This window comes from Capsella rubella, unplaced genomic scaffold, assembly GCF_000375325.1.
Source record: "Capsella rubella cultivar Monte Gargano unplaced genomic scaffold, Caprub1_0 scaffold_7, whole genome shotgun sequence".
Lineage (NCBI taxonomy): Eukaryota > Viridiplantae > Streptophyta > Magnoliopsida > Brassicales > Brassicaceae > Capsella > Capsella rubella.
Window position 1 is genome coordinate 8,882,439 of NW_006238917.1, and position 27,775 is coordinate 8,910,213.

General features: G+C 32.3%; 7 protein-coding genes across 8 annotated transcripts; 2 read left to right on the plus strand and 5 right to left on the minus strand.

Annotated features, from left to right (window-relative positions):
- Positions 1-3,683: 3,683 nt before the first annotated feature.
- On the minus strand, positions 3,684-4,754 carry LOC17878327 (abscisic acid receptor PYR1). Its single transcript, XM_006285090.2, has one exon. The coding sequence runs from the start codon at positions 4,442-4,444 to the stop codon at positions 3,854-3,856; it is 591 nt and encodes a 196-aa protein (XP_006285152.1). The 5' UTR covers positions 4,445-4,754; the 3' UTR covers positions 3,684-3,853.
- Positions 4,755-9,086: 4,332 nt separating this feature from the next.
- Positions 9,087-10,811, plus strand: LOC17879767. The gene is made up of 7 exons (XM_006285421.1): positions 9,087-9,155; positions 9,249-9,329; positions 9,462-9,647; positions 9,738-9,905; positions 10,011-10,064; positions 10,193-10,339; positions 10,434-10,811. Exons 1-7 carry the CDS (start codon positions 9,087-9,089, stop codon positions 10,809-10,811), a joined length of 1,083 nt encoding a protein of 360 aa, XP_006285483.1.
- A 753-nt stretch (positions 10,812-11,564) lies between these two features.
- On the minus strand, positions 11,565-13,188 carry LOC17879209. The gene is made up of 6 exons (XM_006284924.2): positions 13,139-13,188; positions 12,792-12,898; positions 12,497-12,583; positions 12,320-12,405; positions 12,050-12,200; positions 11,565-11,900 (listed from the first exon to the last, which is right to left on the minus strand). The coding sequence occupies exons 2-6, from the start codon at positions 12,846-12,848 to the stop codon at positions 11,565-11,567; spliced, it is 717 nt and encodes a 238-aa protein (XP_006284986.2). The 5' UTR covers positions 12,849-12,898; positions 13,139-13,188.
- An 844-nt stretch (positions 13,189-14,032) lies between these two features.
- LOC17878769 lies at positions 14,033-14,795 on the minus strand. Its single transcript, XM_006285920.2, has 2 exons — positions 14,788-14,795; positions 14,033-14,564 (listed from the first exon to the last, which is right to left on the minus strand). The coding sequence occupies exons 1-2, from the start codon at positions 14,793-14,795 to the stop codon at positions 14,033-14,035; spliced, it is 540 nt and encodes a 179-aa protein (XP_006285982.2).
- A 317-nt stretch (positions 14,796-15,112) lies between these two features.
- LOC17877503 lies at positions 15,113-17,511 on the plus strand. The gene is made up of 9 exons (XM_006283713.2): positions 15,113-15,800; positions 15,924-16,075; positions 16,176-16,271; positions 16,382-16,444; positions 16,545-16,613; positions 16,697-16,799; positions 16,879-16,950; positions 17,035-17,123; positions 17,205-17,511. Exons 1-9 carry the CDS (start codon positions 15,302-15,304, stop codon positions 17,349-17,351), a joined length of 1,290 nt encoding a protein of 429 aa, XP_006283775.1. The 5' UTR covers positions 15,113-15,301; the 3' UTR covers positions 17,352-17,511.
- On the minus strand, positions 17,387-19,903 carry LOC17877764 (acetylornithine deacetylase). The gene is made up of 10 exons (XM_023778199.1): positions 19,489-19,903; positions 18,968-19,212; positions 18,772-18,880; positions 18,554-18,692; positions 18,411-18,468; positions 18,304-18,321; positions 18,103-18,225; positions 17,873-18,026; positions 17,715-17,748; positions 17,387-17,634 (listed from the first exon to the last, which is right to left on the minus strand). Exons 1-10 carry the CDS (start codon positions 19,822-19,824, stop codon positions 17,528-17,530), a joined length of 1,323 nt encoding a protein of 440 aa, XP_023633967.1. The 5' UTR covers positions 19,825-19,903; the 3' UTR covers positions 17,387-17,527.
- Positions 19,904-25,274: 5,371 nt separating this feature from the next.
- Positions 25,275-26,261, minus strand: LOC17877983 (zinc finger protein 10). Of its 2 annotated transcripts, none has more exons than XM_006285401.2 (2): positions 26,227-26,261; positions 25,275-26,046 (listed from the first exon to the last, which is right to left on the minus strand). In XM_006285401.2, exon 2 carries the CDS (start codon positions 26,029-26,031, stop codon positions 25,423-25,425), a length of 609 nt encoding a protein of 202 aa, XP_006285463.1. In that variant the 5' UTR covers positions 26,032-26,046; positions 26,227-26,261; the 3' UTR covers positions 25,275-25,422. The 2 variants fall into 2 exon arrangements, with proteins under 2 accessions (XP_006285463.1, XP_023635179.1); XM_023779411.1 differs by lacking the exon at positions 26,227-26,261 and having other exon boundaries at positions 25,275-25,517; positions 25,608-26,097.
- Positions 26,262-27,775: the final 1,514 nt, after the last annotated feature.

Here is a 27,775-nt window from a genome sequence, read left to right on the forward strand (position 1 = left end):
GGCTCTCCTCCAAAGTGCGTGCGGACTTGGAATTTTATGAACCGATCCATCACCCTTCGTTTTGTACTATACAGTAGTATATTTTAATTAAATAAACAACAATTTTTTTTTTAAGTTTTTCAAAAAATAAAAAAACCATCACTCTTTATTTTTGATGAAAAATTAAAGTCTTTAGTTTTGTTTATAAGAAAGAAGAACTAATAAAGAATTTGGGTTTTCCTACAACCTTTAAACCCATAAAAATTAAAGGAAAAAAAGCCCAAAAGCAAACTATTCAAAGCCATTTTTGCGAGTGCTTCTTATTCTTTTTCCGAAAGGAAGAAATCAATAGTGTAATCGACGCCGAAACCTAATCCATAATTAACGATCATGTTCATACTTCGTAGTATATATAGTAGTATTACACTCAACTACTCAAGTCTTCTCGCATCAACATGTAATGTAACATTACAAATCGAGTGATCTTTGTGTGAGAGAGAACTAAAAAGAACTAGCAAACACGACGACTAAACACACTTCTTGAAGAGAGAGTACAGATATGGGCCGACTTTCTTATAAATATATATGACCCGATCATAACATAAAATCGTATATGAGAACTTTCTTACAAAAATATAACATTGGAGAGTGAGAAAACTCTTCTTCTTATTTTTTGTTTTGTTTTTAACACAAAACCTAAGCACGTTACGTTACGTAAACACATATTTTGGCGGAGTAGTTCTGACTAAACGTCGTCGGAAGCATTGAGAAATATGGTTCTCTGAGATTTTGATAGTTTCGTCCTTTAGCACATATACAATATATATCTGATCTACTTCCTATCCTATAGTGGTCAAAACACCGATGGTTCCAAATATTTCTCGTAGAATGACTAACACCAAATATGTGTGATATACATGTATCCGTAAGAAATCATTTGAGTTATCTACTTTTTCATCTATGGCCTCATTCCTTTGTTATCGTTGTCATACGTAAAAAAATTTAATTTAATTTTTCTTTGTTTAATAGATTTTTTAAAACATTTTCATTTTTTTTTTGTTTTTTAAACGATTTGGAAGATTCAAACGAGTTATCTTTTATATCAAAAGGTTCATTGCAATAAATGGAATGATTTATATCCCTTTTTTATACTAATCAAAAGTTTTATCTAATTTTTGATATGAGATGTTATTTATTAATACGGTCATTCAAAATAAGAACTTTTCTAACCATAAAATCTTAATTTTTCAGATATAAATCAATGAATTAAATATAAGTGTTTTTGAATTGTAAATTAGTTTAAACAACATGTGAATCCGATTTCTATTATTATAGGTATGTTTGTTCGGTCACCACACACGGATGCTGTAAACATATTTTTAGCCGTTAAATTTAACCGACGTTCAAACATTTTAATTGTGGAATATAATGTATGGCACATTAACATGCCGTAAATTTCTCCTACAACAATCAGACGAATAAGAATACATGCATTTCCACAGCTGCGAAACAAACCACACTTATATTATTATTAACTTGTTTGCTTTCTTTGCTAGTGATTTAACAGTTAGAGCATGTCCAATGGTAGTATGTTATTAAAATTTTTTAGTAATTTTTTAATAATAAATGGTGTAATTTTTTTAAATAAGAATTTTTTGAAAATAATTAAAATTATCCACCTCCAATAATAAAACTCTTAATTGGAGTTCTTGAAAAAAAAATTTGAAAATTAAAATTTTATAAACATAAAAATTATTAATTTGTAACACACATAATATAAACATAACTAAAACATAATAAAAACACATGATACAAATCATATTTTAGTTGTTGCCAAAATTTTGCTAAATATTCTTAACCAGATCAGACAAGAGATGAAACTGTTTTGTTGCATGAGAGAACGAGAGAGAGATGGAGAGTTTTTTGCTTTGGTGGGAAAAGATATTTGGTGGGAAAAGAAAGATAATTTCCAAAATACCTCTTTTCAAATACCACTTTTTAAAAATACTCCTTTTCAAACTTTATAAAATCTAATAAAAATCTTTTTAAAACCTTATAAAACTTGTATAAAAGATTTAAAACACTTTAAAACATTATAAAATATCTGTATCGAATCTCTCAGTAGTATTTATTATATAGAAGTATTTTATAAACCATATAAAACTTTATAATTTTTATATTTAAATAATTTTTTTTTCTTAAACTCTCTTGTACCGACACGTGTCCCTAAGAAACTTTCTCAAAACTTCTTATCTAAGAGATATCTCTTAGCTTAATAATGATTTTTGATTTATTTTTTGCACTTTTATTTCTAAGATATTGGCTTAAAAACTTGCATTGGACATGGTATTAAGACTAATATTATTGGAAAGCTCTTAGGATCAAAATAGAGTATATTAACATAGTATTTTATATCTTATATTTCGATTCTAAGAGCTTTTCAATAATGTTGCTCTGATGAACTGTTTTTTTTATAAACCAATTGATTAGGGTTCACCTAAAACTCTATAATTTGAACGTATAATTGTGATTAGTATATAATAATACTATGCAATCAAGATTTAGATCTCGCCGTCGTCGCAAAGCAGAGTAAAGAAATCGAAAAAGAAAGATTTGACGTTAACGATGATAATGATTAAAGTAGGTGAGGAAGTGCTCAAAGAAAAATATCAATCTTCTAATTGGCTCAACCTCCATCATCAAACTTCAAGACTTCAAGTACATTCTCTCTATTTCTTTGATCTTCTTTGCGCAAAATAATAATAATAATAATAATTGTATAGTCTCTTACCTTTATGTCGGCGTTTAATAACAAACCCAAGTTGTGCAACTTGCAATAAAAATAAAAAATGAAACCAAAGCTGGCACACAACTTGCAACACCCCAGCATCATCATCACCTTTGCCTTAACTAGAAGTTCTTGTTTTCTTCAAACTTTTGCAAAATAGTCACAAATGTTTTTTAAATAATCACAAAAAAGAAAGAAAGAAATGACCTTTCGCCATTGTCTCGATCCAGTTGAATTCTATAAGCTATAAATAAATAATGTCGCATCATAATGGATCGCCCACATCAAATTTTTTATAATAATAATAATAATAACTTTTTTGGTTATAAAAAATGATACTATGAGAGATATAAAAAAGTATTCAAGTGGGACAATATAAAATAGCGCCTGACTGACTAATATTGCAAAAAGGTGACAACACCCACCAGAATCTGTATGAAAACGGCACACACTTTTATATCCCCTCTTCTGTTTTTTTTTCCCCCTATAATTTTGTTTTTTTACAATGTTGAGATTTTACGAAAAAAGCTATTACAATTTAAGACAGATCACAGACTAAATCTAACCATACTTAAAAAGCAAAAATAAAATAAAAAATACACGTGAAAAAATCTTACGCCAGTACTTTTTTAACAAAAAAGAAATAAAAAAGTACTAAAAACATATCACGATAAATCTTTATATTTTCTAAATCTCTATTTCTTACTTTTATGAACGTTTTATTTCATTTTTAATATGGTGTGTTCTTTGTTTTTGGATTATGACTTATGAGAGTTTGTTGTTGCAGAGACGAAAATGTTGACTTACACAAAGGAATATACCAAACCAAAATGGAAAGATTCATACTTATCCATTTCCTTTACTCCCCAAAATAACCTTTCATATAAGGACATTTTTGTCTTTTTCAACCTTATCATATGTAAATAGTAATAATATTTCTATCATCATCATCTAGACAAAGCTTTTTTTTTTAAATAGAGAGAATCTTTTTATGAAGCAACAACATAATAAATAACATTTTTTTTTTGTTTTGAAAAAAAGAAAGAAAGAAAGAAAAATAAATAATTTTTATTATTTCTTTTTATATCACGACGTCGTCGTCTTCGTCACCTGAGAAGCACTTCCGGCACCGGAGTTACGAGCCATAGCTTCAGTAACAGTCGCTAGTTTCTGCAAATTAAGCTTGACAACCGTATCAGCAAACATACGCGTATCGTCCTCGGAGTTCCCTTCCGGCATATCCACGACGTACGACTCCAAAACCACCGTCCAGATCCGGTCCTCCTTCTCGAACCGATGCACCGTCGTGACGGATCTGTAATTCGTGAGCCTGTGCTCTCCTCCGATGATGCTGAACCCCGTGACCTTCCTCTCGTCGTCGAGCACGTCTAGCCTCTCCGTCGAAGTGTTCGCCGGCAAACCGCTGATCACGATCACGTCGCGCGTGCATCCGACGCGCATCTCGAAGCCCTGTTCGACGGAGCAGGATTTGATGAAGTGTTTGTAGGTTTGCGGTTTGTCGAATCTCCTGACGATTGACCACACGAGCTCCGGCGGCGCGTGGATTCGTTGCGCGTGGAGTGAGCTGCAGCTCCCTGGTCCGAGTTTGTATGTGTGGAACTCGGCGATTGATTCTTTCAGCTCCGATCGTTCTTCTGGTGTTAGCTCCGAAGGCATCGTGATGAAGTTTTCGTTCTTGCTCTTGTCGCTGTTGTGTGTTTGTGGTGTTTTTTGGAGTTTTTTATCAAATTGGTTTGAGATTCACCATTGACGACAACGACGAGCTTTAGAGAGTCTCTCTCTCTCTGTATTTATCGTTGAAATATTATAACAGAGAGAGTGTGTGAGGGAGAGAGAGAGAGAGGGGAAAATAAAAAAAAAGAGTTGACGTGGAGTCTTCTATTAGTTACTTATTATGATGTGGGAAAAAAATTGGAATCGAGTCGTATAGCTTAATAAGTTTCTTTTTATTCCCAATTTCTTTTTTTGGTATTATTTTTTGTAAATGTCGAATTTTTCTTTGAACTCATATTTGGTGAGAAATTGAAAATCCTATATAAATATTGATGTTTTTGTAAAAAAAAAAAATTTGTTCATATAGAATTTATGTTTGTATTAGTATAATTTAATCTATTTTACTTCATATTGTTTAAATTAATTATATTTTATGTTGTAACGCCTATCTAAAGTTTTTTTAAAATTTATTGATCCAGCTGTCTTACTATATATAATTCGTCTGTCGTTATTCGTTATGTGATATTTTAAGAATTTTGGAAATTTAAATGTATTTTAGAAGTAATATTCTTTCCGTTTCTTTTTTATTTATCGTTATAGAGTTAATATTTTGTTTCTTTTTTATTTGTCGTTATAGAGTTAATATTTTGTTTCATTATAGTTATTGTTTTAGCTTTTCGATGCAAATGTTTGGTAAAATTTTCAGTTTTATCCAACCTGTTTTAAATTAATCAATAAAAAAAGTAGAAAGTATATTAAGAGAGGGTAAAATAGAAAATTTAAATATTTTCTTAATCTGTGTAAAAAATCTTAAATGATGACTAATTTAAAACAGAGAGAGTACTATTTAAAACCGTTTACATGTTTAAAATTTATTTTCGGTATAAATTAACTCGATATATACTTATAAATTTGGATTTGTTAAGTAAGATTCATACTCATGCAGATTAGACTCATTTAGATCTTATTTGTAATATAATCTGAATCATCATATAAAAATTTTAGCTGATTGAACACATATTTTTGTCTTAATTAGTATATCTATATATTTCTATTTTTAAATATGAGTTCTTTTGGAATTTTTAGTCGATTGAGCACACACTGTTTTGGAATAGTGCAAAATTATTTTTGAGAGTTACTAGTACTATATACGAATATAAATATGGATCATTCTCTAAAATACCATTATTTTTGTTTTTAGGACAAAAATACCATAAAACTAAAATTAAATTTTAAATTTTCAAACTCTAAATTCTAAATTATAAACATTAAACCCCATCCCCTAATGACACTTTTGTAATATCTTATCGTAACAAAGATTTATTTCCCAACTGAACTTTCGTTTTTTGTTAACTATGTATTAATTAAAAGGTTAGTAGATGATTGGAAGCCAAATGTTATATATGTCATGATTAATAAAATGTACTTAAAATATTAAACAAAAGATAGTTGTTATGTCTTGGGTAGATTTTATTATTTGATAGGAAAAAAATCAATATTTTTTGAAAAGAGTAAATATTACAAATATGAGACGAAGATCAATATTTCTGAACTTGAGTCTAACTTTTATAGAAGTTATTACGGAAAAGACTCTCTAAAGCTAGCAAACACTAAGGCCTAAGCAAACTACTAGTGGAAATGAATCTTTGAGCATGATGGTAAGAAAGAGAATTCAAAGAAAACACATAAGAGAAAATGTTCCAAAACAAGTCTGACAAGAAAAAGCATGAACAAGTTGTGAAGAAAGAATCTTCAAAACCAAGTTGTCAAAAAATTAAGATACATGAGCAAGACTAGTACTAGAGTCTAGAGATAAACCTCTAAGAATAGGCTGACCGGAACAAAAGTGTCCATGTCCTCCTAACTTGGGGAGGGGTATTGTTGTGTTTGATAGTGATGACATATTTGTCTATTGTTGCCACCTTTATAGATGGCGACATGAATGTTTTGGAGTTTAGAGCTTTACGAAATGATTATTGGCCACCGGGTTTGTCACAAAAAGATATATAAGAGACAAATGTTAGGACTTGGGGTTGGCCTTTTATAACATGAATATGAACCATCGTGTTCGCTATATGTGTAAATCTATATAGTTTCATCTTCTAGCTAGTTGAAGAGGTTCCAAGGATATATATAGTGTCCTAATAAGACGTGAATAAAAGCGAGAACAAGGGTTTGAACAAGGTTAATGCAGCTATACATGTTTATTACCAAATGATCTCCTGATGAATTAATATATAACCTTAATTAAAACACCAAAACATACATGACATAGATGTAGGATCCGAACAAGTTCCAACACCAAACTCCTCTTTCGACTCTTTTATGACACAATTGTAGGATCCGAACAAGTTCCAACACACACCTCCCATCTCTGCATCTCCTCCTTTGCACACTTCCGACCATATCTTTTTTCATAACAAATGTTAAGAACAAGTAGGTAGCTAACACAAAGAGTTGGATACTTCTTTCGACAGCTACTTCTTCCCTCCCTTACATGGTACATAGGGAACGAGTTTATGGCTATATGACAAAGAATGATCCCAGGCAGGCGTGACCTAACAAATTATTTAAATGGGTGCAAAATCACTGAACTGAATTATGCATGGACCTATTAGGCGTGGACCTAAATTTCTATAAAGCACTTCTTCCTAGTTCACGGTTCACCTCCTATCCACTTCATTGCCGCCTTCATAAGTTTGGAAACTGCAAAAAAAAGGTGAATTAAGAGAGCTTTTCAAAAGGAAATCAATAAATTAGTCAACTTACAACTATATCTATAACAGTGTAGTTCAGCTATATTTATCAAATTTAAACCTATAATTAATCCAAAACTAAATAGTACCTATTATAAAGTTATTTAATTAATTCTAAATGAATTGCTTAATAACTTTATTTAATTAACTCAAAATGAATTCATCAATTAACAATTTTATTACAGCTTCTAGCATATTGTGTACAGTGATTAGGCATCGGGCTGGCCCGGCCCGGCCCAAAAGCCGTAAAGCCTTCATAGATTTGAGTCCAGCCCGGCCGGGAAATGATCCGAGCCTATATTTCAAAGTCCGGTCCAGCCCTAACAAAGCTACAAAGTTTTTTGGACTTAAAAGTATATTATAAAAAGAATGTATCAAATTTTAAATAAATTATCGATATTCGTTTAAATTAACTTAAGACCAAATAAATTGTTTACACTTTAACCCAATAAAACATGAAACTAAAATATTTTTAAGTAGATGATAAAGTCAAAATTTAATATATTTCAATGTTTTCAAAATCAAGATACTTATATATTGTTTTTGCTTTATTCAGTTTTGATATATATAGAAAATGTTATAGATAAAGATTTTATATAAGTAAATATGAAAAATAAAATATTAAAAAAATTCAAAATATGTTTGTTTAAGGGCTTTTCGGGCAGGTCTGAGCTCGACCGGGTTAAGTCCATAAAACCCTTTAGCCCGAATGGGCTTTGCCCAAAAAGCACGGATTTTCTTGGACATATATATATATAAGCCCGAGCTGGTATATTTCAGGGCCGGGCCGGATTAGGCCGCGGGCTTTAGCCCTATTGACATGCCTAAGAGTGATACATATCAAAAACTCATGTCGATGTTGACCCGGTTTAGTTTGGAGAAAAATGTCATTTAATTCACAAACTTTCAAATTTACGCCATTTAAATCACAAACATTCTATGTGTCCATTCAAAACATAAACTTATGTTGACTTTGTTTTTAAAACATCATTTTTTGTTGACCAATCCTAAATGAACATCATATTCTCAAATAACAGAACAACTAACAAACATTTAACCATCATTAATCCATCTCTATTAGTAAGAAACGACGTCATTTTATAGATAAAAAAAATCCCCAAATGAAAAATTAGAGATTTGATTTTTGGATCATGATGTTAAGATCACGATTTGGAGATATCGTTTAACCTTAAATGAAGTCGTTTCTCACTAACAAATATGGATTAGTGATAGCTAGCTGCTCTGTAAACGGATTTGAGTATATAATGTTTATTTTAGCTTTGTCAACAAAAAATGATGTTTTAAGAACAAGTCAACGAAAAATTTATGTTTTAAATGACTACATAAAAATTCGTGATTTAAATACTTAAATTTGAAAGTTCGTGAATTAAATGACATTATCCAGTTTTTATTTATCCAGTCAACCATTCATTGAAATTTTCTTTCCTCATCTTTTATCAATATCAATATTATAAATTACCATTTGGATTAACGAGAGTACTTTGACTAACCAAAAAGATTAATGAACTTTACGTTTTTCTTTTTCATAAATTAGTATTGGCTGCGTGTATATTATAACCTAACCACGATCTATAACGGAAACAAATGAGGAAAAAATCAACAAGCTTTGACTTTTCTATTTCCAACCATGTCTCATTTGGTATCTACTTTAAAATTGAGTTAATAACGCTGACTAAAGACTATAATCTTCTTCTTTTTCTTTTTATTTTTTTGGTCAACGGAGACTATAATCTTCTTAATTAAGAGTTTTAAGGATATATATATAACAAGTTGTTCTGCAAAGCAGAATGTGATCAAAACAATAAGCTATGGCTTTCTACTGGTTATTATGTCTCTTCATTTGTTTTTTTTCTTATTATATCTCTCCATCAGTTCAGGTAGTCATACAATAACAAAACTTAATTATTACATTATTTGTTTGTATATATATACCGATATACGTCGACTCATATATCTAATGTTTATGACAGAGAGAACTAGAATATGAGTGTGTTGACATCTATAAGCAACCTGCATTTCAACATCCATCGATGAAGGATCACCAAATCCAGGTATATATATGTTTCATGATCGTTATAAAGTTGAGTTTATCAATATACAGTTTATGTATGTAACGTATAACCATGGAAATATTTCACATCAAGATTTATTTCTCAAATGTTTTGTTTGTATAAATCGTATAGATGAGACCAAGTGCCGAGTTCCTAGCCATGCTATCGATGGAGCCGGAACCGGAAGTAGCAGATCTGGTCAGTGGTACATCTGAAGAACGTTGTCCTAAAGGACAAGTACCGATTCACAGACCGCAGATTAACTATACTAATAATTTTATCCATCCGGAGAAAATTATTTCAGAAGCCAACCTACATGTAAGTATATCTTAACCACGACATTAACCTACAGTTATTAATATTATTTTTTTAAATAATGTAATAACATGAGAAACTATTTTTGGTTAGTATGCAATTATTAAACCATTTGACAATGACACAACGACATATGGTGGAGCATCAGCACTTTTCAATATTTACAAACCAAGAGTATTGCCAAATCAGTTTAGCAAAGCTTGGGTTTGGCTAAATCACAGAGAAAATGATACGATAAGCAGCATCCAATTCGGTTGGGCTGTAAGTATACTACAAAATGTAGCTAGAGCTGTCCATTAAAATCATCATATATGTTGAGTTATGAACTTATAAGCTATCGCACATGCAATTGATTTTGTCTTTTAGGTGCATACAGGATTGTACGCAGATGATCGTCCACGGCTAACAACATTCTGGATAGTAAGTAACGTTACACTTTATATATTAATCCAATTCTCAACCTTGATATGACTTCAAATATCTTTGGTTTTGATGTGTTCATAACTAAATAAGTATACATTAATTAACTAGATTTTTAATTTTAACAGTCAAATAGACACCAAACCGGATGCTACAACGCGATGTGTCGAGGGGGATATGTCCAAGTCCATAAAACAATCTACCCTGGAATGGTTTATGATAAAGTTAGTGTCATAAACAAAAAACAGTACGCTACTCATCTTCTTGTCGGTCAGGTAAGAGAAACACATGAAAGTATAAATATATCTTAGTTCTATTCAAGTATTTAGCAAGTAATACTAAGAACATATATATGTACAAATCATACAGGATACCAAAACAAAAAACTGGTTGTTGATGACGAAAAAGACCTTGATAGGCTATTGGCAGTCTCATATTTATTCGATGGAAAGAGTATCAAAAATTTACTTCGGTGGGTATGCAGGAGGGCCATATGGAGCTACCAGCCCTCCAATGGGGTCAGGGTTTTTACCGAGACAAGTAGGGTTCCGAGACTATTTAGGATGTTACATGAAACAACTTAAGATTTTCTTTGATGATGGATTGTACGATATTGACTCGAATTCGTTTGAGGAATATGTGAATAGTCCAAAGTGTTACGATGTATGGTTTCGTAAGTTTGAACTAGGCAGTGGAGAGATGCTCACGTTCGGTGGACCTGGTGGGCAGTGTGGTATGACCACCTAATCGATGGTTACGTTGTTGTTGTTCATCTTTCATTTTTTAATTATTTCATTACAATAATGCCCTATTATCAACTCTAATTTGATATATTAAGAACAAATCTTTTTTTTATTCGAGAAACTTTATAAATGTGAGCTACATTAATCTCTTAATTAAATATAACTTTAATCCATTTGTTCTAAAATTCCAAGTTCTTTTTATTGTACAGCTTAGTAAAGTCTAACTAATAAACAGCGATGAGAAACAAAAACATTGGTAATAACTCCGGACTTCTTAAGTATAGTTATGTTTTAATTCTTCTTATATTTCAATTCTTCAGTATTGAGCCAATTCGCTAACTAGCTTTAGTCTTCAAGCTCTCGTGTATCCTTTGTCGAACAATTTTAGTAATCTTAGTGTAACATTTGCTATTAACCTTTTATGTTGTTTCTGTTTTGTATCAAGCCATATTATCCTTGTATCATTGGCTACTTTAAACCTTGTTTGATTTAATGAATGAAAACAAATATTTTCTCAAAAGAAAAAAAAGTGTTGGAAATATTGCAAATAAAAAGAAGAAACTATAGAAAATTATTGTATAATTTCTAGATTAAAAAGTTTATGAATGTTAATCTTCAACGAATGAGAAAACATTTATTTTCTTGAAGACAAAACCCATCCTTTTATAACAAGACAAAACACATTTTAAGAAAATAACAAAACGAATCACATGTTTTAATTTTGTTATTAAAACATGTCTTCGAATCACATGTTTCTTTATTTATTAGTACAGAATATATTTTTTGATTCGATATGTGTAGAGAATTTTGTATCCACCTGAAGTCTCTTTGCACATTGAGATTGGAAATGACTTGAAGATTCTGCTTCAGAAGATGAAGCATGACCTAACTTATGTCGCATATCTATGCCATGATCATTTGTGTTCAGATTTATGTCATGGTCTTCGTTCAACTCTGTGAGAAGGTTTCTGTTTACATCTATACCAAGAATTTCACCTGCTAGTTCTATGTTAAGATCCACGTTCAAGTCAAAATCTGCGATTTCATTATTCAAGAAATTAGCTCGTCTTTGAGGTGATCTCTTTTCTGTAATCTGCAAAAGAAACAAAACACAAGAGTGGTTTTTGTTTTTAGTTGCCAATAGTTTTAGAATTTTGTCTTATAAAACTTGAGTGAACTTTTTATATGTAGAACTTTGCTTTTAGGGTTAGATTATAACTGCATTTTTTTTTCATGGATTACCTCTGAAACATCAATAACAGATTCTAGTTTCCTTTTCTTAGAACTTGTTTCTTCAATTTTTTCTTCCTTTTGCATTCCATCAATCTCTTCAACGCAGTCATAGCAAAACCAATTATTAAGATTCATATCTACCTTTTCCATCATGCAATAGCTACAATAACCAAAAAAAAAAAGAAAAAAATTGATAAATGATACTCAAATGAAAACATTTCTATTATGTAATTGCATGGTTAGAAAAATACGAATATTCTTGGGGGAAAAATATATTACGTATGTTCAGCACCAACTTTGCAGTTGGAACAAGTCACAAGTGAATATTTATATCCTTGATTACCACATGTATCACAAATAGTTACCTGCAAAATAATCATTGTTATGATCATGTCGATAACATGAATATATAAGATAAGGTTTAACAAATTAACTTAAGAGAAAATAATTACGTACTTCTGCCTCAACATGAGACGATTCATTGTTACCATCGAGGATTCTAGTTTCTTCAACTCTTTTATTTTCAATATCATCACCATCAAGCTGCACATACGATTTTATTTGTGCATCATTCTAACCCCTTATCAGTTTCATTTTTCTATGAAAAATTAAAGAAACATTCGTCTACATCTATGATGACAGAAACAGAGAATATATATTAAACCTTCGCTAAAGCATTTACTTGTGAGGAAGATATTTCTGTAAAATCATATTCTCTTAAGTCATGTGTGTTTTTGGAGGAAGATCATACCTGTGTAATCTCTTTAGAAACCACAATATGATCATTCTCATGAGTGTTTGAAACCATAGTTGATGGTATATATGTTGTGCCTCAACAAATCTATTGGAGTCCAAATCCTTGAATCATATTTTAAAAATAAAATAATTATCCATTAATGAATCTCAAACACCAATAAATGAACCACAGTTTAATACCAAATTCATCGTAAGTACTACAAATTTAATTGATAATTGTGAATTTTAACTATGAAAGAACAAAAACAAGTATTCAACACAATTGAAGGAGAGAAAAAATAAGAAGAATAATTCTCTTTTGATTCAAACAAAGTGATCAATCTTTGCAAATCTATATTTTACCCCTCAAGATAATCAAATCGTAAGATTATAAATAAAATTGGAAAGACAACATATCCTAATCTCCTCCAGTATAAAAACATATTTTAATAAAAATTAAAATTAAAAAACAATAATTTTTGGAGATTTGATATACTCTTCACTTGATGCAAAGAAAAATCCAAATCAAAGTGAAGACAAATTGATGAATTTGGAAGAATACTTACCGATGATACAAAACCAAATTGAAAGTATGAGGAAACGAGGAAGAAGATAAACCATATTTAAAGACCAAAGTTAGAGTCAATCTATCAATTATTTTCCTTGTTATACTAGTATCTTGTCTTATTTTCTTTATTTGCAAGTAAAGCAATTTGATAATTGTCTAGTTTCGATTATCTATTTTAGGCAGTGTATTTAGTTGTATTTACTTCTCTTTTTTTACCTTTTCATTTATAATTTTATTTAATAAAATTTATACCAAATTTGCTTGTTTAGATTTTAAATATACTTTGATTTAAGGCCCTATCTTTTTTTTTTATGTGTTTGTGATAAAGTACGTAATTAAATTGATGAATTTTGTATTTGCATGTGTAACCTAACATATGTACATCTTTTAACAACTTATGTAAAATAATTTACACATACCTTGTAAAGCCACAAGTATATTCCATACTTATTATTTAGCTCTATAAAAGCAAATCTTGTTGAATCATGAAAGATTATTATTCTCGACAGATGTCGAGATCAAATTTTACTATTGTTTACGATATTTTTTATATATATAAAAGCATACTAAATCATGATAGGAATAAATGGAAATTGTATAAGTAAGACAAATCATTATTATTGTAGTAGATGCAACAAACATGTGTTTCAAATTGTTTTTTTTTTTTCCTTCCAATAACTTTATTAGAATTAAGGTCCACAATCGTTGTTTACAGCAGATAGTAAAAAGGCAGGACATGAATGATACAATTTAAAGTGATGACTATTATTGAGAGCTTGTTTTGCAAGTATATCAGCACATGAGTTCTGCTCTCGATGACGAAAAGAAAAGCGAATGTCGGTGAACATTGATCGCCATTGTTGTATCGTGTTCAAGTAGTGAAGCCGTGGAGTAGCTTCGCGGCTTTGTAAGAGTTGAGTGATTGTTAGATTATCCCCTTCAAAGTCAATTCTACGATAACCATTAGCCCATGTTGCTTGGATCGCCCATAAGAGTGCTGTACATTCGGCCTCCGCAGGTGTAGCACGTCCTTGAAATCGTCCCATTCCACCATGTAAGAAAATACCGGTCGAATTCCTTATTATCCAACCGAGGCCAGAATCTCTGTTTCCCTCATGATGAGAAGCATCATAATTACACTTAACCCATCCCCCCTCTAGTTTCTTCCATTTAGCATGTCTTGTTTGTCGTTGACATTGCGGTTGTAGCCCTTGGTTATGACTATCCAGTATTCAGTATGTGTTTCAAATTGTTATAAAGGTATATCAGTATTCAGTATAGTGTATGTTAAGTTCTTACAATGGAGGTTTACGAGAATCGTTTAAACGAAATATTTCTTTCTACCGGAAAAAAATACAGAAAATGAAAGATTTCATATTAATATAGTTTTAATCACTTATGATGAATTTATTGTTGTCAAATTGATATCATAGTGGGTTTATACATTTCCATAGATTAATTTTTATGTATGCAAATTGGTATTCCCCTTTCTTCTACATCACCGAAACTTACATGCAACAAAGCAAAATCATGATTCATATAACCATTTTTTTTTGTGTTTTGTTGATTTTTCTTTTACGTGTATGTTAAATTCTGACATGGTCTCATTCAAATGCTAAGATATCAAGCCCATTAACAGCCCAACAACGAATGGTTAACGTGTAGACATGCAAAGTACAAATCAAAATCAATGATGAAGGTACGTACTCAACTTCAATTACTCTTCTTTGTCAATTTAAGTGGTCTCTATTACTAAACTCCTCACAGCCGTTAGATTAACTCTGTATCTCTCATCCAACGGCCCATATCTATCCACTTCTGTTCATGTATATATCACAAAACGCACGGTCACCGTTTATTTCTCTCTTTTCTCTCTCTAAATGAAGAAGAGGATCTCTCCGGCGAAATTACCGGCGTTATTCCGATAACTTTCGCCTGAGAGCTGTCGCATGTTATAAATGGGTCTTCCTTTGTTGTCCTGTAGTACCACAAGAGTTACTCTCTCTTCTTCTTCGTCTTCATCTTCGTCTTGGTGTACTAGTGGAAGCGGTGGGTTTAGGAGTAGTAATTGTAGTTCTAAGCTTTTCGATTCTCCGGCGAGTTCGAGATCGGATTCGCAGAAACGTAGAGGGAAGAGAATTTCACGGTTGAATGGTCTTTCGCTAGAGAAATCGAGGTCTATCAAAGCGTCGTCGACGTCTTCGTCATCCGCTGGACAGAGCAGCGGTGAAGTGATCGACGACGGAGATGCGACGGCGCGTGGTTTAGCTGTTACTTCTGGAGATGTAACGTCGGTGGGAAGTTTCAGTAGCGGCGAATTTGTTGGTGGTGGTGGTGGTGGTTTAGCTGGACCTTCCGGTGAGGTTACTTCTGTCGGCGAATTTGTTGGAGGAAACGGCGGAGATTTCAAAGCTTGGGATAAGATCGGTGCTATTGTTAAGTTGAGTTATGGAATCGGTGAGTCATGAGTTGATTGAGCAATTTTGGAAAAAAATGTTTCCTTTATGAATTTCAAAGTTGAAACTTTATTAAAAACTGAAACTTTTGGGATTGTGGTTTTGCTAATTTGGGGAAAAACAGGAATATACTGTGGAATGGCTGTAGCAGGGAGATTCATATGTGAAGTAGCTGGAATTGATTACACAGGAGGTTTTAATGCTTCTTTAGATGCAATTATTGCTGGACTTGGTTATGCTTCTCCTCCAATTATGGCTCTTCTCTTCATTCTTGATGTAAGTTTAGGGATAAGGGATCTCTCTTTACTGGTTATGAAGCTGCTTTGGTGTTTATGGAAAAAAAATTTGATTGTTTTCTGCTCTCTTTCGGGTTTAGGATGAAGTTGTGAAATTTTCCCCGCACGCTCGTGCCATTAGAGATGTTGAAGATGAGGAGCTTCGGGGCTTCTTTCATGGAATGTCAGCTTGGCAGGTCAAGAACATTAGCAGAATCTTTTCAACTTCAAGCTTGTTTTTTTTTTGAATCTTTGAGAAAGAATGAACAAGTACTAACCTTGAGCTTTTTCTTGAATCTTTCTTCAGTTTATCCTAGTAGTTACTGCAAGTTCAATTGGAGAAGAGCTCTTCTATCGCGCTGCGTTTCAGGTTCCGTGCCTTATAGTAATATTCTTCAGTTGTTCTTGTTCCTCGAGTTTCTGTTTTTGGTGTGTGAAGTTTGCTCATTTTCGGTGTTGGTTTATTGCAGGGTGCACTAGCTGACATATTCTTAAGAGGCACAAATCTCATCTCAGATTCTCGGGGGATGGTCGCTTTGGTAATCTTTCTGTTATTACTCTTTTCGTTTCTGTTCCTTAGACTCGGAACTTTAGATTGACTTCATATTGTTAAAATCTACAGACTGGACTCTTGCCACCATTTGTACCGTTTGCTCAAGCATTTGCAGCAACTATTACAGCTGCTCTCACCGGTTCTCTCTATTACATGGCTGCTTCCCCTAAAGGTTCCCCTGAAATCTCAAAACACTTACATATGTTACAAGACCATTAACTTGACTAACTTTGTTTCTTTATTTCTCTTAGATCCAACTTATATAATGGCACCGGTCTTGAAAACTCACTCTGCCCGGGAAGAGCTGAAGAAGTTATTTGCAGGTACTTAAACTTGGTAAAGCATAAGGGTTTAGATATGTTTCATAATCTAACACTTGAAAGTATTCTCCATGTTCCTTTTTGCAGCTTGGTACGAGCGAAGACAGATGAAGAAAATTTACTCTCCACTGCTCGAAGGGCTTTTGGGTCTATACCTCGGCTTTGAATGGATTCAGGTTTTACTTATTCTATTCAGGCATTCCTTTTTCCCCACTTGACAACGTAATTTTGCTGAATACAAACTAATAACATTGCAGACAAACAATCTTCTTGCTCCTATCATCACACATGGTATATACTCGGCTGTTGTATTGGGGAATGGTCTCTGGAAATTACACCATCATCAGCAAAGACTCCGGTTACGTGTTCAGCAACTTGAAACTGAAGGCGACAATTCAAGATAGATAAATAACTGAACAAACTTTTCCTTTGTTTGTAATTTTGTAAAGTGTCTTATGTATTGAGCCACCGTTGACTTGTACAAATAGATAGAAGCAAAGTGTATAGAACCAATAGTTAATACATAATAAGAGAGTAGCTAGCTATGTGAAGCTTTTATTTTAAGATCTTCTATCTGATGTTAGTCTTGATCAAGTTGAGAAATGATCCTAACGAAGACATCAAAGCCTTGGCACATGTCTGTAAGAAGGCAGTATTCGTTCTTTGCATGATATGTAGCCATGAGACCTGCAGGCAAATTTAAAAGTGATGAGGATAAAATATGAGGAAATTCTATAAGAGAGACTCTTGAGAGGATTTTGTAATACCGTATCCTGAAGTTTGCACATCGAAACCTTCATCCTACAAACCAAGACCATAATTCATTAATTTAGAAAGATTAAGTTGCAGAGAACTCTGAAAGATCATTAGTCTGCAGTCTAATTACTTAGTTAGGTTAGGGTTGTTTTAACTTCCAATGGATTACCTTGAGGTCTCGGATTAGAGGCAAAGTACCGGTGATCGAGTAAGGTTTCACGTGTCCAACAACTTCTTCAGTTGCTTTGCATAGAACGTGAAAGCCAGGGGAATCAAGATTACACGCAACTCCAGCTGACGCTTCATCAAAGCTTAACATGAGCCTGCAAGAGACAAGACTTTGAAGATTTTGGTTGGGACCATATTAGAGAAGAATAAGGCGAAGAAGAAAGTTCAAACCTTCCTCGTAAATTCTCATCTGGTAAGACATATTTTGAAACAGGACCACGGGTTTCGAGCTTCTCTATGTTACTGTTTATGTCGTCAACATACTCTTGCAGCTTCGTCATCACTTCCTTAACGCTGCAACAACCAAAAAACTATTTAAGTGTGTCTAAATGCATTGAGAAACGATTAAGGGTGAATTGTGAGGAGACTTACTCATAGAAAGGAGTTAATCTGAAATTAAAAAAGAACAGAGAAGAATAGTAAGTAAAACACAATAAGACATCTTGATTTTATGGTATTTACAACTTTAGAAACATAACCTGACATCACCGGAAACAGTACATTCCCCAGGGATTTGATTGATTCCACCTGCTGGATCTGCGAAACCAAACAATTTTATGGAGTAAGTAGACAATATATAAAGTCATTAGGCATACATTATGCTTTAGATTCCTCAACTTACAAGACCACTGCGTTGGCTTCATGGTGGATGGTGTTGCAAAACCATAAACATCCTCTTGTGGATGAGGCGGAAAGTCTCTGTAGAACCGGGTTTGGATTTCCTTAAGCCCTTCCATTGCTAACTCCAAAGCGTTAATCGCCTTCATATAAAGAGAAGAAAACAATCAATGCCGAGGTTGCAATTTCATCAATCTGACTAACCATTCATATAGAAAATACCTTGTGAGCTAAACCGCTATGGAAAAGCTTTCCTGTAACATGAAGCTTCCACGGAATCATACCGCCAGTTCCAACACACGGCTGCTTATCCGCCGTATCAATCCAAAACCTTCATAAGAATACACACATCAATAAGCTTCATTCATCCTCTCCAATGTTTTACCCCAAAAGATGATCAAGAAAAATGGAAACTAACAAGGGTCCGGATTTGAGCTTATCAAGAAGTTTGTCTTTAACCAGCATGTCCACACCAACACCTGGAATGGAAGAGTTCTCCTCGCTGGCGATGAAAACCGCCACTACAGTTGATTTCAACGCCGGTTTGGTTTGCCCGAGTCTCTTCATGAGTTCAGAGACAAGAGCAACATGACCAAGACAATCTGTAGTCCCTCTACCACGAAGCTTATCACCATCTATGCTTAGAGAGAAAGGATCAAATTCCTAAGAACAAAAAACAAGAGTCAAACAGAGACACTCATCATAGTGTACTCCTTCACAAATTCGAATCAATTGAACAACAAAATCAAAAATCTCAATAAATCAAGTTCAGAGTAGTTGAAATTCATAAACTTATTAAGCCCTAGAGTACACAAAACAGAGAAAGGTTTGATATTTGGAACAATTCACATCAGTTCTTCATAACCCAGTATCAGATTTTGCCCTAATTCTAATGGGCACCAATCAAAACCACGAGAAGAAGAGTTCAATCGAGATTACCCAGTCATCGGGATTGGCAGTGACGACGTCCATATGCATACCGACGAAAGATAAGATCTTTCCGGGAACAGATCCTGGGTACTCCACGATGAGATTACCTCTCCCAGAGTGATACGCCACATGATTGATCACCAGAGGACCACCACCACTTTCTGTGCTGTAAGGACGGAGAGAGTCGAGGACGTGGTTCACGATTAGATCCTCTTGAGGGATGAGCTCCGGCGGATTGTTCTGGACCAACTTTGATTCGCCGATGAGTTTCGATAGGAGAGAAACGTATGAGTCTTTGTCAAGAGAGCCTAAGGATTCGATCAGTGCTTTAGAAGACGAAGCCATCGCTGCACCAAAAATGTGTTTATTCTTTTGTGTTGAGGGGTTTGACAAATCAGATAAGCTTCGGTTTGATTGTTGCGTGAGCCTCGCTCGTGTTTGTCCAAGGTTTTACTTTGGACCCTTTTTTTTTTTTTATGTGGAGTGTTACGTTATTACACTCTGTATGCGTAATAACTAAATTAAATTTTATACGAAAGAGAATAAATTAATTTAAGTATAGTATACGATGCAATGATGTTAAGCAAATCTTAAGACTTCATGATTACCAATGCTATACTCTTCCTTTTATTTGGGTTCCAAAATATGTGTATAAATTCTTTGGTTTAGGGTCTATTGCAGCTCACACACACAACATCAACTGGCCAAGCATAAGTAAAACTTCGAATTATTTTTACTAATGTACATATGATTGACATTCTCATATACAAACCACATTTTAAGATCATATCTTACATAGCCGGACATGTTAGGTTAGCAAAAAGGATGCAATGCAACGCGTCGCTACTATGTTTGTTTGTCTCTAGCTAGCTAGCTAGAAATCAACTGTAATATATTATACTAGTCGGTTGTCCGCGCTACGCGCGAGAGTTTATTATATTGTTTATGAATAATTGGTTCGTATTTTATTTCCTACTTATTTTTTTCACTATACCATACTTTACTTTTTAAAACTTAAATTGTGTTTGTATAGAAAAACTATTGAGTTTTAGCTTCATTAGTCGTTGAGAAATTAAGTGTGTATAGTATAAGTCAAAGTGTGGGTGTAAATGGAAGTGCGGTTGAGAATCATTGAGAAACGTGTGCTATTAGGGTTTTTACCAAATATAGATCTAGATGTTAATATTTGAGCCCTTTTATATGTTGGCATGAAATTTGAACATGATTTGTGGGTTTCGGGCGAATTGTTGTATTTTTAATTGTTTACATTATATCTTTCTATATTGTCATAATTTATTATTTTTTGTTTTACGTTTTCCTTTTTTTTTGGATTTGTCGAACTTTATATCTCGTAATGATCATTTATATACTATTATATATTTTTCTGATTTTATGTTTTTTTTTTTCATATGGAACAATTTTTAAATTTAACATATTAGTATAGTTTACTTTATATTTAGTTTATTTCATTTAATAATGTTTTATTTTAATTTTCAATTTTATGAAATATAGTTAATTTTTTATTTTTTATTAGTTTAACATATGTGTTGTATTGGAAACAAATAGTTAAATTCATATTGGAAACTTTTAAAGAGATATTATTTTTATTTTTACCTTTTTATATGTTTTTAAAAAATAGAATTCATGTTTCGGCCTGACCTATCTCACTTATGTTAGAAAATTTTTTGAGACATAAATTAGATATATTTATATTCTCAAAATTTCTTACTTTTTGTTTTATTCCCGTTAAATCCCATTATTTAGGTTTTCATTGTGTAAATATAATCATATATATATTTTAAATATTCACTAAAAACTATAATCTATTATTTATATATTTGTTAGTATAATCAATAATTAGTAAGTTTTTTAACTCTTAATCAATTATTTTTTTTACTTTTATAATGTATAATATAAAAAAAGACCTTTCATATTCATTTTGGAAAAACTTATTTACATAGGTTTAAATATTACAATTAAATGATAAAATGATATAATTAATTTTAAAGATTAAATAATAAAATAAGGTGAATGATGATGTGGCTTAAGGAGAAGAGAGAAAAAGTTAACTTTATATATATATACTCTCTCCGTTTCATAAAGGATGATATTGGCTTTTAATTAAATAATATTTTTTTGGTGAGAGAAACAAAGTTTTTTAAAATAATCATGATTGTTTCTTAATTTACGGAAAATCTCATAAACATCAATCTTTTAGAAACAGAGGGAGTATATCTTTAGCCAAAGTGCATTTCAGGTTAGTTCATTTAAATGAAGTTGGCAATTAAAAACAAAAAAAAAACAAAAATTATAAACTTTTTGTTACATGTATACGTAACAGAATCAAACAAACAGAAAAGAGGGTTTTGTGATACAATGTAAACTAAGAAGAGTTCGCCATATAATGAAGATTCAAATATAAACTATGCATTTCACCAAACCAACATCATGAAATTGTGACTTTATACAATATATCGAGGGAGGAAAACGTTAAAACCAAAGTTGAAGAAGATTACTTGACTGCAAGAGACTTGGATTGCTTAAAACAACACGTTCTATCACATGACCATGGTTACAAGAATATCTTTAATTCTATGGATGTTGTGTGCATATGGTAATGCTTATCTTTCTTACGCTATAGCTCATAAGTCATAAGTATTAAGTAGTAACCTACCAACTAAGATGTGTTGCAAACTTGCAATATAGTGTCATTGTTGCAAGGCTTGCATTTAAATCCAATGGTCCTACGAAGCATGGAGTGTAATAAATGACCAGTTTTTATCGCTACGTAATTACAAATAGTTGATAAGTAGGTGCATAAGAATAAGATATGGTCACGTGTGTTTCCGCTCTCATGTTGCCAAGAAGACAAATTGTTGTAGTGGTGATTCACCACGGGGTTAGACGACCACGAATACGATCAATTCCGATTAACTTGCAAATTAAATTTATGAAAATACATTTTGGGATAGCAACACGGTGCCAAACTTGATATATATATGTAGCATGTAAAAAAGTAAAGTGAACAAACATTTAATACTTTCAAAATTATTACAATCACACAACCAACTATCAAAGTCTATCTTCTTAGTCACAGAACAAAACGGAGAAGATGGAATAATATATTAATCATGAAAGTGTTGGAGCTTAACCTTTCCATGAAGCTAAGTACTATTCACCATTCTGTTTGTAGTTGCCAACATTTCTTGATATAATGGATCCACTATAAATAGAAGACACCAAAAGGTCCGTCGAAAGAGATATCTCCGGCTTTACCCAAATAGACTCTTCTCAGAGGAATAATCATTAGGAACAACTTTATACCACATGTGAGGTTCCATGAGACAAACTACGAACATATTAACCAATTAATTACTATACAATTTTTTAGATTTTTTTTATTTCCTCTCAGTATTAATTTAATGTTATTTTAATTAAATGAAAACCATGATTTTACTTTATTGTGGATAAGTTGTGAAATAGACATTATGAACAGATAATATTGGTAAGAGTTAGATTACGACAGAATGATAGTAATAATTTCAGAACTATTGATTCCAACTTCAAATGGCTCATACGTACGTCATATATATATCCTTTGTCGAAAATAATAACCAAAGTTTATTTCTACTTGTGAAAACAAAGGTGAAAGAGACAATGGATGATCGATATTGGGATTCGAACCATGCTGAGCAGAAGAAGACAGCATACTCAAAAGAATCCTATCTCACTGATTCAGTGGACTGTTCCTCTCACAGATACCAAATCCCTAAATCTCTTTTTTTAATTTTCATTTGGTCTTAAGCATCAAACATTTGTAATTTATTTGCATACCAACAAAATTCATATCTCAGTTTTGCTTTTACGGACACGAATCTTGGTCGGTATATCTCTGTCCTCTTCGGTTTGTCTTGCTTCATCTTTAAAGTAAAAACAAGTAAATATAACATTTTTATCCAAAAAATGTAAATATAACATTTTCTTTCTTTGCAACCCTAATAACTGTTGATAAATGAGGAAAAAAATGAACTGTTGATAAATGATAGATGAACCCAAGTAACCTAGTAATGAAGGTTTTAAATCTTCATTGGATCTCTTGGTGAAGTTTTTTCCCCCTCTTTAAGTGAAACTAATTAGGAAAGTTAGAAAGAAAACAATTCGGGTAAATATCAGAACTGAATCATACGTCGTAGAAATATGTTATATGTCGAAGACAATTACAAAGTTTGATGCTAGCTAGAGAAGGTGGGGGAGCGGGGACCAAAACAAGCTAGAAGGAACAACATAACTCTAAATTGCCTTAGCTAGCTTTAAATGTTTTTGGATTTCACATGTGGGGGTCCAAGACAAGATAATGTCAAATTCATTTCGTGTTTTTTTAATACAAGTTATGGTAGTTGTACTAATATATATTCGGGTTATAATTTAACATAAAAGAGAGAGAGTAATATATATTGTGGAGACAGAAATAGATCTGAGTAAAGAAGAAACATGCAACGAATTAAAAAGAGCTCACATGCCTTCTCTATCTCTTCTTCCATTTCCAGGTGGTCCTCAAAATCTTCTTCCATTTTTTGGATTCCAATTCCCTTTACCCTAATTTTAGATCCTCTCTATTTATTATCGTCACGTTCTTTGTTCCACGTACGTTTCTTTTTTAATTAGATTTAATTGATGAGAGTACTTATATATATAGAACCAACATAAAAAATTTACATATGGGAAAGATGAGCGACTGAGAGAGCTACTTAATTAGTTAATCAAGCTTTTGAATTGCTTTCTATTTATCGTTAAGCTTCTTTGTTCTTCAATCATTAATTATAGTATATATATAAGAGTTAACCAAAAAAAAAAACATAAAGTGTACGTTTAAAATGATGTGTTGCAATTATACTACTGGTTGCATATGTAAAACGCATCAAAATTTATCATAATTCTAATTGTTATATTATATTATTCTAACTTCATTTTTATCTTACATCGTGAATAATAAAATGCACTAGTTAAAATTCACGTTGCTAAAATAGATTAGAGATTATTGTAGTTATATTAGCTATAGAGAACTTTATTTATACACAGAAAAACAAGAATTTCTGCCAAATTATCTGCCATAACTGATACCCTTTAGAAAATAATATATGATAAGATCCATAAATCGTTTTAAATATATAATAAAATATTTAATCCGAAACTAAATTAAAGTAATGCACGTACAAGCTAGTTTACGTGCTACACATGGAGTATACATATAACAAATCTCATGGAGCTAAACTCATTTCCATATATCGATATATATCTGCAACATTCAAGTACTTCAAAACCCTAAAGCATATAGAAATGGTACGAAAAAATTTCTTCATTGAAATAAATGGACAAAAACATATTGGCATCTTAATATATTTTGTTGAGAACGGTATATTGTTTGTAATTTGAAGAAACTTCTAACATGAAAGTAAATGATTTTATTCCCTACTGATAAGGTTCAATTGTTTATCTACTAATAAAGGTTTGTAAATATAAAAATAGAGTTAAAAAAAAAAAAAAAAAAATCCTTGGTACTTTTTAATAAAATCCTTGCTAAACCAAGTAATGATCAACAAAAAATAAACCAAGTAATGATCATCAAGACGGATATATATACATTAATGCATATAACAGATTCGGAGGGATTGCTATAAAGTATTTTACAAATTAATAAGAAAATGCAGGGTTCGTTGTATATATGTGGATTTGATCAATGAAATTAAGTAACTATATAGTCTTTTATCTCTATGTAAACTTAATGTGAAAAGCAAGGAAACAAAGCATGAGAATCAAATGAATTTAATTGCGATACACAATTCAAGCCAAATTGAATTCAGAATTTAACAACAACATGTAATAAAGATTTAAAAGAACCTGTGTATGAATTTGGATATTTATTAATGTCGAGAGCCTCGATTGTCACGGTGGATTATGCCCTAGTCGAAGTTCAAGATCAAGCTCATCCACTGATGTTCCTGTCGTCTCTTTCATCGAGCCAATGCTCTCATCATCTCCTGTCGAATAATCTATAAGCCGAGGAGGAACCTCTACCGGAGAATTCAACACCGAAAACGAATGGTTGCTCGAAGGAAACGAAGTCGTACCATAAAGATTCATCATATCACCGGAATTACCAAAAATGCCATTAGGGTTTTGCAATTGGTAGAAATGGGACAGACCTTCGATGTTACTGGACGTGGATTGGATTATAAGTGTAGGCAACGTCGGAGCACAAGGATTGAGTAACGTCCCGCCGCTGTTGCTTCTAGCGGCAGCCGCGGCAGTGTGACCTTGATGAGCCCTAGATGAGGCACGGTCACGGCGGTGGACATTCATGTGACCGCCTAAGGCTTGAGCAGAACGGAACTCACGGCGGCAGAAGTTGCAAGTGTAAGATCTTGGTGGCCAAGTGGTACCAGAGATGTTGCCTTTAGTGTCTTGCTCGAAGGCTTTGACTTCCCAAGATTCGTCATCATCCTCCAGTTCTTCAATTTTGTTAGGGTTCCACATCCATGCACCACCGTTCATTCAAGGATGAGTTTTCTAAAAAAATGAGAAATCTCAGTAGAGAAGATGAAGAATAAGAAGAAGATGGGGTTGGTGGATAATGATGTAAATAATAAATATAAAGATGGACCCGAAAGATAGAGAGATAGGTCACTTATCTTCAAATAATCATTTTCAGTAAATGAAAGATGAAAGAAAAATATTTTAAACCATTACATCTTTTACTGACGATAATAAGTAGTGGCCACCTTTCAATTTCAAGAATGTATTATATCTCTATTTTTTTTTTGTAATGAATATTAAAATATATTCAACCCAAAAAAGTCCTCTATTAAGTTCATTTCAAACATATTTTTAGAAACTACATGTTTATAAACTATAAACATGAAGTCTGATTTTCTATTAGTTGCATAAATATACTTGGCTGCTTTTCAAAATTTACATTACAATACATATAACTTCGCTTTAGATCTGTCAGAAAAGAGGAAGATGTGTTCCTGTTCTGTCTTAATTGGTACTAGTATTTTGCAAATTGTATATATAAATAGGATGAGATTTAAAGAGAAAAAGTTGGCTGTGACTTTGATGTCCTATGTAAGGTTAAGACAAAGTTTGTTTGCTTTAAATGGTGAGGCAAAGATCTTAGCTTTGCGTGATACACTACTAAGATTCTCTTGTTAGAATCTGACAAATGACTTGTGTATAGCTTTACACGGTCACAATAGCACCATATATTTTAGATAATTATCCTACATATGGTGACCTACAATCTTAGAACTCAATATATATATTTATAAACCTAAGTATATTATAAGATATACACAAGTATGGTGTATGAACTCAATATATATTATTTCATTTTATGTTTATTTTTTTTTGTTTTAAAGAAACATTTTTTTGCTCTCTTATGCCAAATGTAAATTATATTGCATTTTAAGTCCCGGAATTTTGAAAACAATAATTGTGGGGAAAAATAAGAAAAACAGAAGAGCTGAAAGTGATAGGCCTTGATATCCAAAAGATATTTGCCATATAAAGTTACATTTACATTTGGTTTCGTTGGGAATTTAGTTAGATTTCAACTAGATCACTCACTCTTTCGGTGGACCATGTTCCATCGCATTTGTTTTTTGTCTATATATCTTGTTCAATTTATTACCAAACAAAGCTAAAGAGGGACTTAATTTTCCTTTGAAAATAAATACAGCATCGATAATAAATCTCAGCCCAAATAAAAGGTCACTGTGGATCCTTGTGTTTTGTTCAAATGGGCTATTTGGACAAGTAGTTTAGGCCTTCTAACTATATATTAAGAGAACCATTTTGTTGAGGTCTAAGTGCTAAAGCTTCACATAAATCGCTCTAGTCATGTTAATATCATCATTTTTTAACCATAGACGCGACATGTCACATGTGTATATAAATTTTCGACTATACCCACCAGAAACACTACACGAACGATCCTCAAGTTGAAGAAAGCTTCCATATAATTTGCAACTCCGATTCAAACAAATGTGCCAACGTTGGCACATAAGTGTATACTTATATCCAGGGGCGGACCCACAGTCAAGATGGTGGGGGCAGCTGCCACCAGCAAAAAAAAAAAAAAAAAAATTATTAAAAAATTATTAAAAAATTATTAGAAAACAAAATCTGTCCCACCAAAAAAACTACTTTTCATCATTTTTTCTTCGAAAGCCCATTAATCCATGTACCAAAAATATATATATTAATATATAAATTAAAGACTTACTAATCTTGACCT

What these genes read in the sequence shown, in the direction of transcription:
- LOC17878327 (XM_006285090.2), bottom strand. Translation starts at nt 4,444, where the DNA reads ATGCCTTCGGAGCTAACACCAGAAGAACGATCGGAGCTGAAAGAATCA.
- LOC17877503 (XM_006283713.2), top strand. Translation starts at nt 15,302, where the DNA reads ATGGGTCTTCCTTTGTTGTCCTGTAGTACCACAAGAGTTACTCTCTCT. An exon ending in ATGGAATGTCAGCTTGGCAG is followed by an intron (nt 16,272 to 16,381) that starts GTCAAGAACATT and finishes ATCTTTCTTCAG; the next exon opens with TTTATCCTAGTAGTTACTGC. An exon ending in TCGGCTTTGAATGGATTCAG is followed by an intron (nt 17,124 to 17,204) that starts GTTTTACTTATT and finishes ATAACATTGCAG; the next exon opens with ACAAACAATCTTCTTGCTCC.
- LOC17879209 (XM_006284924.2), bottom strand. Translation starts at nt 12,848, where the DNA reads ATGGTTTCAAACACTCATGAGAATGATCATATTGTGGTTTCTAAAGAG. An exon ending in TTTCTAAAGAGATTACACAG is followed by an intron (nt 12,584 to 12,791) that starts GTATGATCTTCC and finishes TCGTATGTGCAG; the next exon opens with CTTGATGGTGATGATATTGA. An exon ending in AAAGTTGGTGCTGAACATAC is followed by an intron (nt 12,201 to 12,319) that starts GTAATATATTTT and finishes TGGTTATTGTAG; the next exon opens with CTATTGCATGATGGAAAAGG.
- LOC17877983 (XM_006285401.2), bottom strand. Translation starts at nt 26,031, where the DNA reads ATGAACGGTGGTGCATGGATGTGGAACCCTAACAAAATTGAAGAACTG.
- LOC17879767 (XM_006285421.1), top strand. Translation starts at nt 9,087, where the DNA reads ATGGCTTTCTACTGGTTATTATGTCTCTTCATTTGTTTTTTTTCTTAT. An exon ending in TGAAGGATCACCAAATCCAG is followed by an intron (nt 9,330 to 9,461) that starts GTATATATATGT and finishes TAAATCGTATAG; the next exon opens with ATGAGACCAAGTGCCGAGTT. An exon ending in GCATCCAATTCGGTTGGGCT is followed by an intron (nt 9,906 to 10,010) that starts GTAAGTATACTA and finishes TTTGTCTTTTAG; the next exon opens with GTGCATACAGGATTGTACGC.
- LOC17877764 (XM_023778199.1), bottom strand. Translation starts at nt 19,824, where the DNA reads ATGGCTTCGTCTTCTAAAGCACTGATCGAATCCTTAGGCTCTCTTGAC. An exon ending in ATAGCGGTTTAGCTCACAAG is followed by an intron (nt 18,693 to 18,771) that starts GTATTTTCTATA and finishes CTTTATATGAAG; the next exon opens with GCGATTAACGCTTTGGAGTT. An exon ending in GAAGCCAACGCAGTGGTCTT is followed by an intron (nt 18,469 to 18,553) that starts GTAAGTTGAGGA and finishes TTGGTTTCGCAG; the next exon opens with ATCCAGCAGGTGGAATCAAT.